General features: G+C 46.3%; 1 protein-coding gene and 1 long non-coding RNA gene across 4 annotated transcripts in view; both read left to right on the forward strand.

Moving 5' to 3' along the window:
* Positions 1–14,404, forward strand: part of FAM227A (family with sequence similarity 227 member A) — a 72,895-nt gene that overhangs the window by 42,688 nt on the left and 15,803 nt on the right. For all 3 annotated transcript variants that reach the window (XM_028827703.2, XM_077949709.1, XM_077949708.1), the window contains exons 12-13: positions 4,292–4,379; positions 6,437–6,531. In XM_028827703.2, the coding sequence (XP_028683536.2) occupies positions 4,292–4,379; positions 6,437–6,531 (183 nt within the window). The remainder of the gene's footprint in view (positions 1–4,291; positions 4,380–6,436; positions 6,532–14,404) is intronic.
* Positions 8,573–12,370, forward strand: LOC144331691 (uncharacterized). The gene is made up of 3 exons (XR_013399060.1): positions 8,573–9,291; positions 10,120–11,130; positions 12,282–12,370. It is a non-coding gene; the product is annotated as an uncharacterized LOC144331691 (long non-coding RNA).

A 14,404-nucleotide genomic window follows, 5' to 3' on the forward strand; every position in this document is an offset into this window, starting at 1 on the left:
CAGTAACAACTGAGCCCTCAGCGTGCTGAATGTGAGCAGCTGGGTGGCCAGGGGGGCTAGAACACTTCCCTCTCCTCTATGCTGTGCTGGGACAGGGGGTCTTAGAACAGTCTTGGTTCACCCCCAACCCTTATGATAGTCACCTTGCCTCATACACCCGTGGGGTGGTGGCTGGTCACAACATGAGAGAATGGACAGGAAAGTACTTTTTTTTTTTTGAGATGGAGTCTCACCCTGTCACCCAGGCTGGAGTGCAGTAGTGTGATCTCGGCTCACTGCAACCTCTGCCTCCTGGGTTCTAGTGATTCTCCTACTTCAGCCTCCCGAGTAGCTGGGGTTACAGGTGCCCACCGCCACCCCCAGCTAATTTTTTTATTTTTGGTAGAGACGGATTTTCACCATGTTGGTCAGGATGGTCTCAAACTCCTGACCTCGTGATTGGCCCTCCTCAGCCTCCCAAAGTGCTGGGATTACAGGCGTGAGCCACCACGCCCGGCCCAGGAAAGTACTTTCTAAGTGGAAGGGCATGGTCTCTATGGGGAGTCCACCATGTTCAGCGTGTTTTGTTTTGTTTTGTTTTTGAGATGGAGTTTTGCTCTTATTGCCCAGGCTAGAGTGCAATAGCGCAATCTCAGCTCACCGCAACCTCGGCCTCCCATGTTCAAGTTTTCTTTGCATATATCTTCTCTAGTCCTTACATCAGCCCTGCAAGGTGGGTCATTATTACTTCTTATCTTTATTTGACAAAGGAAGTAATAGACTGAGGGGGTGAATGGCTTGCCCCAGGCCACACAGCTGACCTCAGCTGATGTCAGGACACTGTCAGTCTGAGCTCTTTCTGCATCAGCAAGCTGCCTCTCCATCAAGTAGCAGGGTCTAGTCAGTGAAACCCAGGCAAATCCCCGCACTGTTCTCTGCTCCACTGCAGACCTCTCTGAGGCCTGTTAAGAATGAGCCTGGATGAGCTTGCAGTGAGCTGAGATCCGGCCACTGCACTCCAGCCTGGGCAACAGAGTGAGACTCCGTCTCAAAAAAAAAAAAAAAAGGCCGGGCGCGGTGGCTCAAACCTGTAATCCCAGCACTTTGGGAGGCCGAGACGGGCGGATCACGAGGTCAGGAGATCGAGACCATCCTGGCTAATATGGTGAAACCCCGTCTCTACTAAAAATACAAAAAACTAGCCGGGCGAGGTGGTGGGCGCCTGTAGTCCCAGCTACTCGGGAGGCTGAGGCAGGAGAATGGCGTAAACCCGGGAGGCAGAGCTTGCAGTGAGCTGAGATCCGGCCACTGCACTCCAGCCTGGGCGACAAAGCGAGACTCCGTCTCAAAAAAAAAAAAAAAAAAAAGAATGAGCCTTGCCAGGAGTGGTGGCTCAGGCCTGTAATCCTAACATTTTGGAGGACTAAGGTGGGAGGATGGCTTGAGTCCAGGAGTTTGAGACCAACCTGGGCAACATAGTGAGACCCCCTGTCTCTACCAAAAATATATATATTTTTAATTAGCCAGGTGTGGTGGTACATGCCTGTGGACCCAGCTCCTCAGGAGGCTGAAGCAGAAGATTCACTTGAGCCCTGGAGTTTGAGGCTGCAGTGAACTGTGATCGTACCACTGCACTACAGCCTGGGTGACAGAGTAAGACACTGTCTCTTTAAAACAAAACAAAACAAAACAAAACAAAAAAACGGCCAGGCGCTGTGGTTCATGCCTGTAATCCCAGCACTTTGGGAGGCCAAGGCGGGCAGAGCACCTGAGGTCAGGAGTTCGACACCAGCCTCGCCAATATGGCGAAACCCCCTCTCTACTAAAATACAAAAAACTAGCCGGGCGTGGTGGCGGGTGCCTGTAGTCCCAGCTACTCGTGAGGCTGAGACAGGATAATCTCTTGAACCCGGGAAGTGGAGCTTGCAGTGAGCCGAGATCGTGCCATTGCACTCTAGCCTGGGCCACAAGAGTGAAACTCCACCTCAAGAAAAAAAAAAAAAAAAGAAAGAAAAGAAAAGAAAAAGAATGAGCACTGATGCTTCATTGAGCCCTGGGAGTGTTTTCCCTGCAACCACCTCAACACTATAAAAATCGGTAGCTTTTGGACAGCCAGCTGCATGATGTCTGGGAAGTCCTTTCTGCTTTCTCCTGCCCATTCAAATATCACATTTCTATAAAAGCGAACGGTTGTTGTTGAGGCTGGTGGACTGCTTGTCTGCCACTTGGTGGGCCATCTGTCTAACATTGCCAACCTCCTACTCATCCTTAAAGACAGAATGCGAGTGTCTTCTCTGCTTGGAAGCCCTCCAGCTCTCGCCCAGACAGAATCCAGCGTTCTGCGCTCTAGCTGCCCGTGATATTCTCCTCATACTGCTTGTGGCCAACTATGAGTTGTTTCCCAATATCTGTTGTCCCCTTCACCTGTGAAGAGAAAAGCTCTGATTTTTTGCTGGGCATGTACCTGGCCGAAATAAAGATTGTATTTCCTGGCCTCCCCTACCTCTATGTGTGGCCACATGACTAAGATCTACTTAATGAGATGTAAGTGGATGTGTTTTGTGGCAGTTTCTGGAAACCTTCCTTAAAAAACAGCTTTATCTCTTTGTCCTTTCCTCCCTCCTGCTGCCTGTAATGTGAATGTGATGGCGGGAGCTCCAGATGCCTCCTTGGACCCTAAGAACAAGGATCTTGCCTGGGCGCGGTGGCTCACACCTGTAATCCCAGCACTTTGAGAGGCCAAGTCGGGCAGATCACCTGAGGTCAGGAGTTTGAGACCAGCCTGGCCAACATGGTGAACATGTTCTCTCCTAAAAATACAAAATTAGCCAGGTGTGGTGGCACACACCTGTAATCCCAGCTACTCGGGAGGCTGAGGCAGGAGTATCACTTGAACCCGGGAGGCGGAGGTTGCAGTGAGCCAAGATCGTGCCATTGTACTCCACCCGGGGCAGCAAGAGCAAAATGCCATCTCAAAAAAAAAAAAAAAAGGAACAAGGGTCTTATTTTATCTTATGAAAGCTGGAAGAAGTCAGAATCTGTCCTGGAGCAGTGGCTCATGCCTATAATCCTGGCACTGTGGGAGTCCAAGGCGGGTGGATCACTTGAGGTCAGGAGCTCGAGACCAACCTGGCCAACATGGTGAAAACCCATCTCCAATAAAAGAACAAAAATTAGCTGAGCGTGGTGGCAGACACCTGTAATCCCAGCTACTTGGGAGGCTGAGGTAAGAGAATTGCTTGAACCCGGGAGGCAAATGTTGCAGTGAGCTGAGATCGTGCCATTACACTCCAGCCTAAGCAACAGAGCAAGATTCCATCTCAAAAAAAAAAAAAAAAAAGAAGTCAGAATCCCTGAGGACTTAGCACCACCAGTGCTTAGAAACACCATATAAGCCCAGGCTTGCCCGCCTTCAGACTTTTATGTGGGAGAGAAATGTATTTATATTTACTTATTTAAAGACAGAGTTTTGCTCTGTTGCCCAGGCTAGAGTACAGTGGCACAGTCATGGCTCACTGCAGCCCCAACCTTCCAGGCTCAAGCAATCCTCCCACCTCAGCCTCCCAGGTAGCTGGGACTACAGGTACACACCAGCGTGCTTGGCTAATTTTTTTTTTTTTTTTTTTTTTTTTTTTTTAGAGACAAGGTCTCACTATGTTGCCCAGGCTGGTGGAAGAGAAATTTCTACCTATTTTGAGCCACTGTTATTTTGAGTCTCTGTCACATTCAAACAGAATCCTAACTTCTGTTGCCTCTCTATAACAAATATGGGATGCTTTCCACACTTCAGTGTAACTGTCCATTTCCTGTTATTTCCCCTGGAAACTCCTCAAGCCAGGGGCTAGATTTCAGTGTTTGCCCAGTGCAGACACATTAGTATTTGCCCAGTGAAACATTTGCTGGAAAAGGTGATTGCATCAAGGATGATGGCAGTGTTTTTGGAGCACTCACCATGAGCACTCCTGTAATTTGCATGCATTCACTGACTTAATCCTACAAGGAAACCAAGGTGGTAAAGAGGTTTGATGACTTGCCCCAGATCACTGGCTGTTGAGTGAGAGAATTGGGACTGGAGCCCTGGTTGGCCTGGGTCCCCAGCCCATGTGTTCTCCACATCAGCCACTGCTGTCTGCCATGCTCCTGGGAGGACCGGAAAGGTCTGGTTCTGCATGTTCCTTTGCTGAGAACAATAAGAAATAGCAAAGAAATTGCATGTATTACTTTTTTGTATTTCTCTCACTACCAATTTTATTTTGTTCTCTCTCTCTCTGTTTCTCTGTTTCTCCCTCTCTTTCTCTTTTGTCTCCTGAAGTTTTTTAGTGCAAATTCACCCAATGAAAAAACCTCTTCGGCCAAGCAGAGCTCAGAAAAAAGCTTACAAGTACAGAATACCGCAAAAGGTATATTCACTACCAAAAAGGGAAATGTAGGCTTTTGGCTTAGCTATTATCTCCAAAACGCTGGTTTCTTGGGTTCGTTTGAACAGAATTTGCTACCCTACTTTATACTTGGGGTGCCAGCCTAGGGCTTGGCACCAAGTAATATTTTATGAAAGGATGTAATTGTCTTTCAGTTCAGTGAGCACTGATTATTTATTTATTTATTTATTTATTTATTTATTTATTTATTTTTGAGACAAAGTCTCACTTTGTCGCCCAGGCTGGAGTGCAGTGGCACGATCTCAGCTCACTGCAGCCTCCGCCTCCCAGGTTCAAGTGATTCTCCTGCCTCAGCCTCCCAAGTAGCTGGGACTACAGGCATGTGCCACCATGCCTGGCTAATTTTTGTATTTTTAGTAGAGACGGGTGTTTCACCATGTTGGCCAGGCTGGTCTCGAACTCCTGTCCTTGTGATCCTCCCGCCTCGGCCTCTCAAAGAGCTGAGATGACAGGCGTGAGCCACCTCGCCCGGCCTAAGCACTGATTAAGTTCCACTTTTGTGGTGATGAGGTCAGCACAATGCTAATATCTGTGGGGAAGAGAGGTTGTTGACACTGGAAGAAAATAAATTTAAGACATGATGACTGCTCCTCTCCCCCATCAGAAACCAGTAATTACTAAGGTTAGAACTAATTTGCACCCAGGTCTTAATTTATATTGGTGACTGAGTGATAGTACAGAGAGGTCAGTGCCATTGAAAGAAAAGTTTCATGTTACTCGCAATTCCCCTGGAAATTCCCCCTGGAAATTGCGAGTAACACTAAACTCAGCACACCGTGCAGGGACACAGCGGGAAGCACCAGTGCTGACCGGGAGGCAGAAAGGAGTGTGGGGAATGGACAGGCCACACTCTTTTTTGAAGTTTCAGCAGGAAAGACAAAGCAAGGTACGGTAACCAGTTTAGGATTAGCTGGGTGCAGCGGTTTACACCTGTAATCCCAACACTTTGGGAGGCTGAGGCAGGAGGGTTGCTTGAGCCCAGAAGTTCGAGACCAGCCTGAGTAACATAGCGAGACCCTGTCTTTACAAAAAAATTTTTAAATTAGCTGGACATGGGGGTGCACACCTGTAGTCCAAGCTACTCAGGAGGCTGAGGTGAGAGGATCACTTGAGTCTGGGAGATTGAGGCTACAGTGAGTCACGATTGAGCCACTGCACTCTAGCCTGGGTGACAGTGAGAGCCTGTCTCAAAAAAAAAAGTTTAGAGTTGGCTGGGTTGAATAATTCCAGCGGGCTCTGGGGCAGAGGGGCTGTCCCTAGTTGGCTTGGTGTGTGAGTTAGATAAAAGAGTGGGTTCAAAGTGTGGCCTCTGGATTGTAGGAGACTTATATTAGCAACTCTGTTAGTCTAGCCCTGTAATTAATGGATGGCAAATAGACAAATACAGAATATAAGAAAACACAGAACAGGAGCTCTTAAGTATCATCCTAGGTTATTTCACATCATTATTGTTATTTAAACTTTATTCTTTTTCTTGAGGGAGAAATGGATGCTCAGAGAAGTTAGTATGTGAATTATGTCCCAATAAAACTGTTAAAGAAAAAGCTTGGGGACCACTGATCAAGAGGTTTAGCCAGGGCTCTAAATAGAGGTAAATATTTGTAGGAAGCTTTGCAAGTCCCCCAGAGCTTACGTATATATTCAATTCACGAAGACTCATGTGTCAAAGAGGAGTTGCCAAGGGAAATTAGAAAATATTTGAACTGAACGAAATGAGACCTTCTTTTCTAATATGAGCATTTATTTAAGGCTACAGGCTTCCCTCTAAACGCTGCTTTGGCCGGGCACAGTGGCTCACGCCTGTAGTCTCAGCACTGTGGGAGGCCGAGGTGGGCAGATCACTTGAGTCCAGGGGTTTGAGACCAACTTGGTCCACATGGCGAAATCCCGTTTCTACTAAAACTACAAAATTTAACTGGGTGTGGTGGCACACACCTGTAATTCCAGCTACTCAGGAGGCTGAGGCATGAGAATCGCTTGAACCTAATGGTCATTTCTTGCTAATGTCACATTGACAGAGCATCATTCTCAGGCCCTGGTCTTGAAGAAACCTACACAAGAAGTCAAGAGGATATCAGAAGGGAGAGAATGTGAGAATATGTTTCCTAAAAAGGTGAGCACATGATTGGAAATTTAATAGTAAAGGTGATTCCAAAGGGGGTGAGAGATGTAAGAAAATGAGAAATAACATTTAATGAGGCCGGGCGCGGTGGCTCAAGCCTGTAATCCCAGCACTTTGGGAGGCCGAGACGGGCGGATCACAAGGTCAGGAGATCGAGACCATCCTGGCTAACATGGTGAAACCCCGTCTCTACTAAAAATACAAAAAAACTAGCCGGGCGAGGTGGCGGGCGCCTGTAGTCCCAGCTACTCGGGAGGCTGAGGCAGAAGAATGGCGTAAACCCGGGAGGCGGAGCTTGCAGTGAGCTGAGATCCGGCCACTGCACTCCAGCCTGGGCGACAGAGCGAGACTCCGTCTCAAAAAAAAAAAAACATTTAATGAATATTTACTAAATGCCAGGTACTATGCCAAACCTTATGCAAACAGTGCATTTTCTTTTACTGTCACAGCCCTCTGAGATAGTTACTATTGTTATTCTCAGTTTATTAATGAGCAAAGTGATGCTGGGAGCAGGTACCCAATTTGTCACATATCACAAAGCAAATAAGTGATATTAAAAGTAAAAAAAAATAATAAAACAAGGCCAGACGCAGTGGTTCATGCCTGTCATCCCAGCACTTTGGGAGGCCGACACAGGTGGATCACTTGAGGTCAGGAGTTTGAGACCAGCCTGGCCAACATGGTGAAACGCTGTCTCTACTAAAAAATACAAAAATTAGCTGGGCATGGTGGCATGCCTATAATCCCAGCTAATCGGAGGCTGAGGCAGGAGAATCGCTTGAACCTGGGAGGCGGATATTGCAGTGAACCAAGATCATGCCACTGCGTTCCAGCTTGGGCAACAGAGTAAGACTCTGTCTCAAAATAAATAAATAAATAAATAAATAAATAAAAAGCAAGTAAGTGATAAAATCAAGATTTGCATGCAGATCTGCCTGTCTCTGAGCCTGAGCTCTCAACCACTGAGCCTTCCCTGCAGTGCAGTGCCTAGCGCAGGAAAGTCACTAGCATCATTCTCTCCTCTTCCCTTTCCCCACAAACCTCAGTGGATGGTAGTTTATGTCAATGGAACTTCAGTCTTGTGTAGTGGGACCAGAACAGGGTGAGAGGTTTGGGAGCTTCCCCAGGCACCAGCTAGCAAGGGAGTCAGCCATAGAATTTGGGCCAAGTACCACGAGCAATGTAGATTTCTTGTTTTTTGTTTTTGTTTTTTTGAGACAGTCTCAGTCTGTCACCCAGGCTGGAGTGCAGTGGTGCCATCTCAGCTTACTGCAACCTCCGCCTCCTGGGTTCAAGTGATTCCCGTGTCTCAGCCTCCCTAGTAGCTGGGACTACAGGCATGCACCACCACACCTGGCTAATTTTTGTATTTTTGATAGAGACGGGGTTTCACCGTGTTGGTCAGGCTGGTCTCGAACTCGCGACCTCAGGTGATCCACCCCTTTCGGCCTCCCAAAGTGCTGGGATTACAGGCATGAGCCACCACCCCCAGGCTAATCTTTTGACTTTAATTGCGGTGTTTTATGTTAGAAGTTTTTAATTATTATAGTCATATTTAGTAGTCTCATGGCTTCTAGATTTCTTGCTAAGCATTTTACCATTCTAAGATTATATAAAACATCTTCCCCAATTTTTTCCCAGTATTTTATATTATCACCTATTCTCAATAAAATATTTACTCACGTAACCCCCCAGTATCACCGGGGGTCACTCTATTCCTTGGAATTTAGCTAAAGTTTGGCTTAAGCATTTGTTATCTAATTTGTTTGAAGTCTATTACCCTCTCAAATATGTTTGTGAACTCTGGGGGCCTGATGTTTTCCTGGCACTAAGCTCCTTATCTGTCCTGCATACGCTATGCACATACTAACTGCATCAGCCCTAATGTGGAACTCACCTCTTCTGATTTTTACAAAAACCACTCATACAAGGCGTCTGGGTGCATGTATTTGTGTATATGGAAGAATGGAAGACTTTACTGAAGTTTAAAGAGATAAGGAGAGGGGTGCCCGTATCACAGGAATGCGAATAATTTTTTTTTTTTTTTTTTTTTTTTTGAGACAATCTTGTTGCGTTGCCCATGCTGGAGTGCAGTGGTGCAATCTTGGCTCACTGCAACTTTCACCTCCTGGGTTCAAGCTATTCTGCTGCCTCAGTCTCCCAAGTAGTTGGGATTACAGGCGTGTGCCACCATGCCCAGCTAATTTTTGTATTTTTAGTAGAGATGGGGTTTAGCCATGTTGGTCAGGCTGGTCTCGAACTCCTAACCTCAAATGATTAGCCCACCTTGGCCTCCCAAAGGGATTACAGGCATGAGCCACCACTCCCAGCCCACAGTAATGCAAATAATTTTAAAATTAATATTAGTTGGCGGGGTGTGGTGGCTCACACCTGTAATCCAAACACTCTGGGAGGTCGAGGTGGGCAGATCAGAAGCTTTCCCTTGCCTTCACTCACTCTAGAGGCTCTCACCTGCTCACCAAGTGGCTTGTTCCATGTTTCCCAAGGAAAGACAGCCCCTCCCTGCAGTGAATTATGGTACCAGTTAAGACAATTTGTTTATATCCCCCAGACTCCTTTTTTTTTTTTGAGACCCAGTCTCATTCTGTTGCCAGGGCTGGAATTCAATGGCTCAATCTTGGCTCACTGCAACCTCCGCCTCCCAGGTTCAAGTGATTCTGCCTCATGCTCCCGAGTAGCTGGGCTTACAGGTGCACACAACCACACCCAGCTAATTTTTTTGTATTTTTAGTAGAGATGGGGTTCACCACGCTGGCTAGACTGGTCTCAAACTCCTGACCTCAAGTGATCTGCCTGCCTCAGCCTCTCAAAGTGCTGGGACTACAGATATGAGCTACCACGCCTGGCCTAGACTCCTTTTTAAAGGATTTATTATTTTGTTTTAGACAGAATCTCGCTCTGTTGTGTAGGCTGGAGTGCACTGGTGTGATCTCAGTTACACTGCAACCTCCACCTCCCAGGTTCAAGCGATTCTCCTGCCTCAACCTCCTGAGTAGCTGGGATTAGGCTCGCACCACCATGCCCGGCTAATTTTTGTATTTTTAGTAGAGATGGGGGTTTCACCATGTTGGTCAGGCTGGTCTGGAACTCCTGACCTCGTGATCTGCCCAACTCAGCCTCTCAAAGTGCTGGAATTACGGGTGTGAGTCGTCATGCCCGGCCAAGGGTTTTTAAAAATATGTATATTGCATTTTTAGATGTTTTGTCATGAGTTTAGGGTACCCTTTAAAATTTTTAAATACACCTATGACCTGGTAATTCTTCTAATAATCTGTCATGTAGAAATGTTCATTACAAGGCTATCCCTTACAGCATTAATCTATACCAGCAGACATTGTAGAAAGCTTCAATTTCAATAGAGAAATAGGTAAATTGTGAAGTGTCCATAATAAGGATATTCTGCTGCTATGAAAAACGGTGAGGAAGATTTACACCTGATATGAAAGACTGTCAGCCAATGACATCTAAAGTTAATCAAGAAAATGGCCAGGCACAGTAGCTCACTCCTGTAATCCCAGAGCTTTGGGAGGCCGTGGAGGGCAGATCATTTGAGGTCAGGAGTTTGAGACCAGCCTGGCCAACATGATGAAACCCTGTCTCTACTAAAAAAATACAAAAATTAGCTGGCCATGGTGGCAGGCATCAGTAATCCCAGCTACTTGGGAGGCTGAGGCACGAGAATCACTTGAACCCAGTAGGCGAAGGTTGTAGTGAGCTGAGATTGTGCCACTTCACTCCAGCCTGGGGGATAGAGTGAGACTCAGTCTCAAATAATAATAATAATGTAATAAAATTAATCAAGGAAATATTACAGGCAATGTAGTTAGTGGGTGAAAATTAAAGTTGTAAAACATTGTATATAGGATGATTCCATCTTTATTTTTGAAGTATGTTTTTGGTATAAAGTCAGTATGTGCCTGTGAGAAGGTTTGGAAAGATACACAGAAAAATATTAACAGTGTTTATTGCTAAGAAATATGAGTGGAGATGAGGAAAGCTTTTTCTTTTACATCTCTAGATTATGTGAATTTTTCACAATGAGCATTAATTTATTTTGTAAAAAAAATAAATATTTTTATGGCAGAAAAATACTATCTAAATGTCAAAATGAAAGCCTGGAGCAAGAGAGAAGATGGTCCCACTTTTTATGGCCCCATCTAACATGTGTCCAGAGAGCACAGTCAGACTCAAATCATGTTCAGGAGCCCTTGAGGCACTGAAGATGTTTAGGTTGGAGAAGGCAAGACTTGGAGAAGACCTGAGGGCTCTCCTCAGGTATTTTAAGGACTGTCATGTAACCTGTGACCCTGGAGAAAGACAGGCTGGAATTACAGACAGTGTGATTTTTATCTAAGGTAAGAAAGAACTTCCTAAGAGTCCAAGTTGTCATTTCAAACCCACTTTGCATCTGGCTGTGCTGCAGGCTGCTAGGTTTTGTTCCAGCTCTAGCTCTCAAACCAAGCCATTCCTCATCCTAGATCTCTGATGCTAACCCCTTAATGCTAGCTCCTGCTTTGCTATTTATTTATTTAAGACAGCGTCTTGCTCTGTCGCCCAGGCTAGAGTGCAGTGGCACGATCTCGGCTCACTGCAACCTCCGTCTCCTGGGTTCAAGCAATTCTCCCACCTCAGCCTCCCAAGTGCTGGGATTACAGGTGTGCGCCACCACGCCCGGCTAATTTTTGTATTTTTAGTAGAGACTGGGTTTTGCCATGTTGGCCAGGCTGGTCTTGAAATCCCAACCTCAAGTGATCCACCCCCCTCAGCTTCCCAAAGTGCTGTGATTACAGGCGTGAGCCACAGTGCCCGGCCTCCTGCTTTGCTTTCTATCTGCTCCTTAGATTGGATGTTCCAGATTGTCTCTTCCCTTGCCCATTGCTCCTTCTTTACCTAGTGATGTGGGTATGAGCCAGCCTTTCCCATTTCTATGCCCAGGTCCCTATACCCAAACGCCCTACCCTGCCTTCTGCCTGGGAGGAATCGGATACTTACGAACAGTGGTACTGGATGTTTGCGAAGGTAGCATGTTCCGTGTCTCCAAAGTTGGGGAAGCAAAAATGTACACTTACCTGTTGAGAATATTACTGAAAGGATGTGTATCAGTTGCATTTCTTTGCTTATAAGTAACAAAGCTGTCTCTGGCCAACTTAAGCCAAAACTGAAAGAACATTGAGTAACTGAAGAGTCTGGAGAATCAGTCCAGGAACCAGAAACATCAAGGTAGTTGCAACCCTCGAACCATCTTTTCAAGGTGACATCTCTGGAATGGGTGAACCTCCACATGTTTTCAGTCCATATTTCACTCTACTCAGAGCTCAGAATCCAAGGAGCAGAAGTTTTGAATGGCCAGGCTATTCCAGGAGCTGTAACTGAGTGGCAGGGGTCTGGGGTAGGGGAAGTGAAAGGAAGATTCTGACTCCAGAGCCTGTGAAGGCCTCTGAAGACCCCTCCTGTGGCTCTCATCAGGGGAGCAAGACACCTGATTTAAAACCCCCTCAGGTGGCCGCGGTGGCTCACGCCTGTAATCCCAGCACTTTGGGAGGCCAAGGCGGGTGGATCATGAGATCTGGAGATCGAAACCATCCTGGCCAACATGGTGAAACCCCATCTCTACTAAAATTACAAAAATTAGCCGGGCGTGGTGGCACTTGCCTGTAGTCCCAGCTACTCAGGAGGCTGAGGCAGGAGAATCACTTGAACCCAGGAGGCGGAGGTTGCAGTAAGCCAAGATCATGCCACTGTACTCCAGCCTGGCTACAGAGTGAGACTTCGTCTCAAAAACAAAAAACAAAAACAAACAAACAAAAAGACTTCAAGCCCAAATGCAGTAGAGGGCAGATCAACCCCCAAAAACACACAAAGAGTCAGGGGCTGTTAGGAAAGGGGAAGGACACTGGGTTGCCAAAAGAATGATCCTCAGAGAAACGTTGCACTGCATTAGTGGATCCTAGATGCTGGACTTTGGTAGACTTTGAAAAAAAAAGGTTTTCACTAAGTAAATTCATTAAAACAAAATGCTGTCTGTCATCAGTAGCATTTTATAAAGAAAGTCATTAATATCACAAAGCAAAAAATTTAAAAAGTCCTTAAAGTGAATCAGTTTACTTCTTGTTAGACTCATATTGAATTTTCCTTGTTTCCCTCATTTCCCTGGTGACCACCAGACACAGCATGGCCCCCATTAGGAGACAGGGTGTCAGAGTCACTGGACCAAATGATCTATAAATTCCCTACTAACTCCAGGTCTCTGTGATTCCAGTGGTATCTTGCTATTAGAATAGTGGTTCTCAAATGGGGCAATTTTGTCCCCTGGGAGACATTTGGCCAGCTCTAGAGACATTTCTAGTTGTCACAGCTGGGGACCGAGGGACATCGGGGGAGGCCAGGGATGCTCCTCAGCATCCTACAATGCACAGGACAGCCCCTCCCAACAAAGAAACATCCAGCCCCAAATGTCAATAATGCTGAGGTTGAGAAACTTTGCTGGAGACAGAAGCAATCCCATTAGACGATTAATTAAATGCAACCCTATCCCATTAGGACAGGATTAGAAAATAGTGTGGTTGGGTACTGCTGCAGCCTTTATTCATGAGGTGGAATTTTTGTTCCATTAAGGTATAACTGCTTCTTCAAAATAAAATGTATTTTTTTTTAAACACAAAAGTACAACCCAAATGTCCATCAGTGACAGACTGGATTAAGAAAATGTGGCACATAAACACCATGGAATACTATGTAGCCATAAAAAAAGGATGAGTTCGTGTCCTTTGTAGGGACATGGATGCAGCTGGAAACCATCATTCTCAGCAAACTATCACAAGAACAGAAAACCAAACACCACATGTTCTCACTCACAGGTGGGAACTGAACAATGAGATCACTTGGACTCGGGAAGGGGAACATCACACACCGGAGCCTATCATGGGGAGGGGGGAGGGGGGAGGGATTGCATTGGGAGTTACACCTGATGTAAATGACGAGTTGATGGGTGCTGACGAGTTGATGGGTGCAGCACACCAACATGGCACAAGTATACATATGTAACAAACCTGCACGTTATGCACATGTACCCTAGAACTTAAAGTATAAGAAAAACAAAACAAAAAAAACACACACACACAAAAGTAGTACTGTCATTTTTGGAAAAAGGCAGAAGAAAACAAACCATTCTTGGCCCCAGCCTGTTCTCTTTCTGATCTGTTTGCTCCTGGCTGTCTATTAGCATCTCAAATAGCACCCAAAACGGGACTCAACTCTCCCACCGCCCCAACCTGTTCCTCCCCAGATCGTCCCACCTGAGCAGCTGACACCCAAGCCGTCTGAGCCGCCCTAGACTCTTCTCTTTCTCACACCCATGTGGAGTTGAGTCTGTCAGCAACTCCTGCCAGTTCTCCTTTATAATGTGTTGTAAATCTGCTCACTTTTCACCCCTTGTGTGCAACCACCAAGTCCTGAGCCCCATCAGAAATTCCCCCACTGCTGCAGCGGTCTCCTGACTGCTCTTCTGTACCTGTTCTCACCCATCACAGGCATTTCTCCTCACATCAGTCAAAGAGACCTTAACAGATTACTCAGATTATGTTGTACCCCAGCTCAGAATCTGCCAGTGGCATCCATGACCCTTAGAAAAAAGATCCCAGCTTCTCACCATGACCACAGCGCCTGCTCCCTCTGCACCCGCCCCCACCCTTGTGAGCCGCCCTATTTCTGCTCCTCAGCCATACCAAGCACATATCGTGGCTGGATCTGTTGCACCTGCTGTCCTCTTAGCCAGGAACATCTCCTGATAGACCTTCTCATGGCTCCCTCCCCCACAGCATTCAGGATCCCTGGGGTCTCACCT

Source organism: Macaca mulatta, chromosome 10 (genome assembly GCF_049350105.2).
Source record: "Macaca mulatta isolate MMU2019108-1 chromosome 10, T2T-MMU8v2.0, whole genome shotgun sequence".
In the NCBI taxonomy this organism is placed as follows: Eukaryota; Metazoa; Chordata; class Mammalia; order Primates; family Cercopithecidae; genus Macaca; species Macaca mulatta.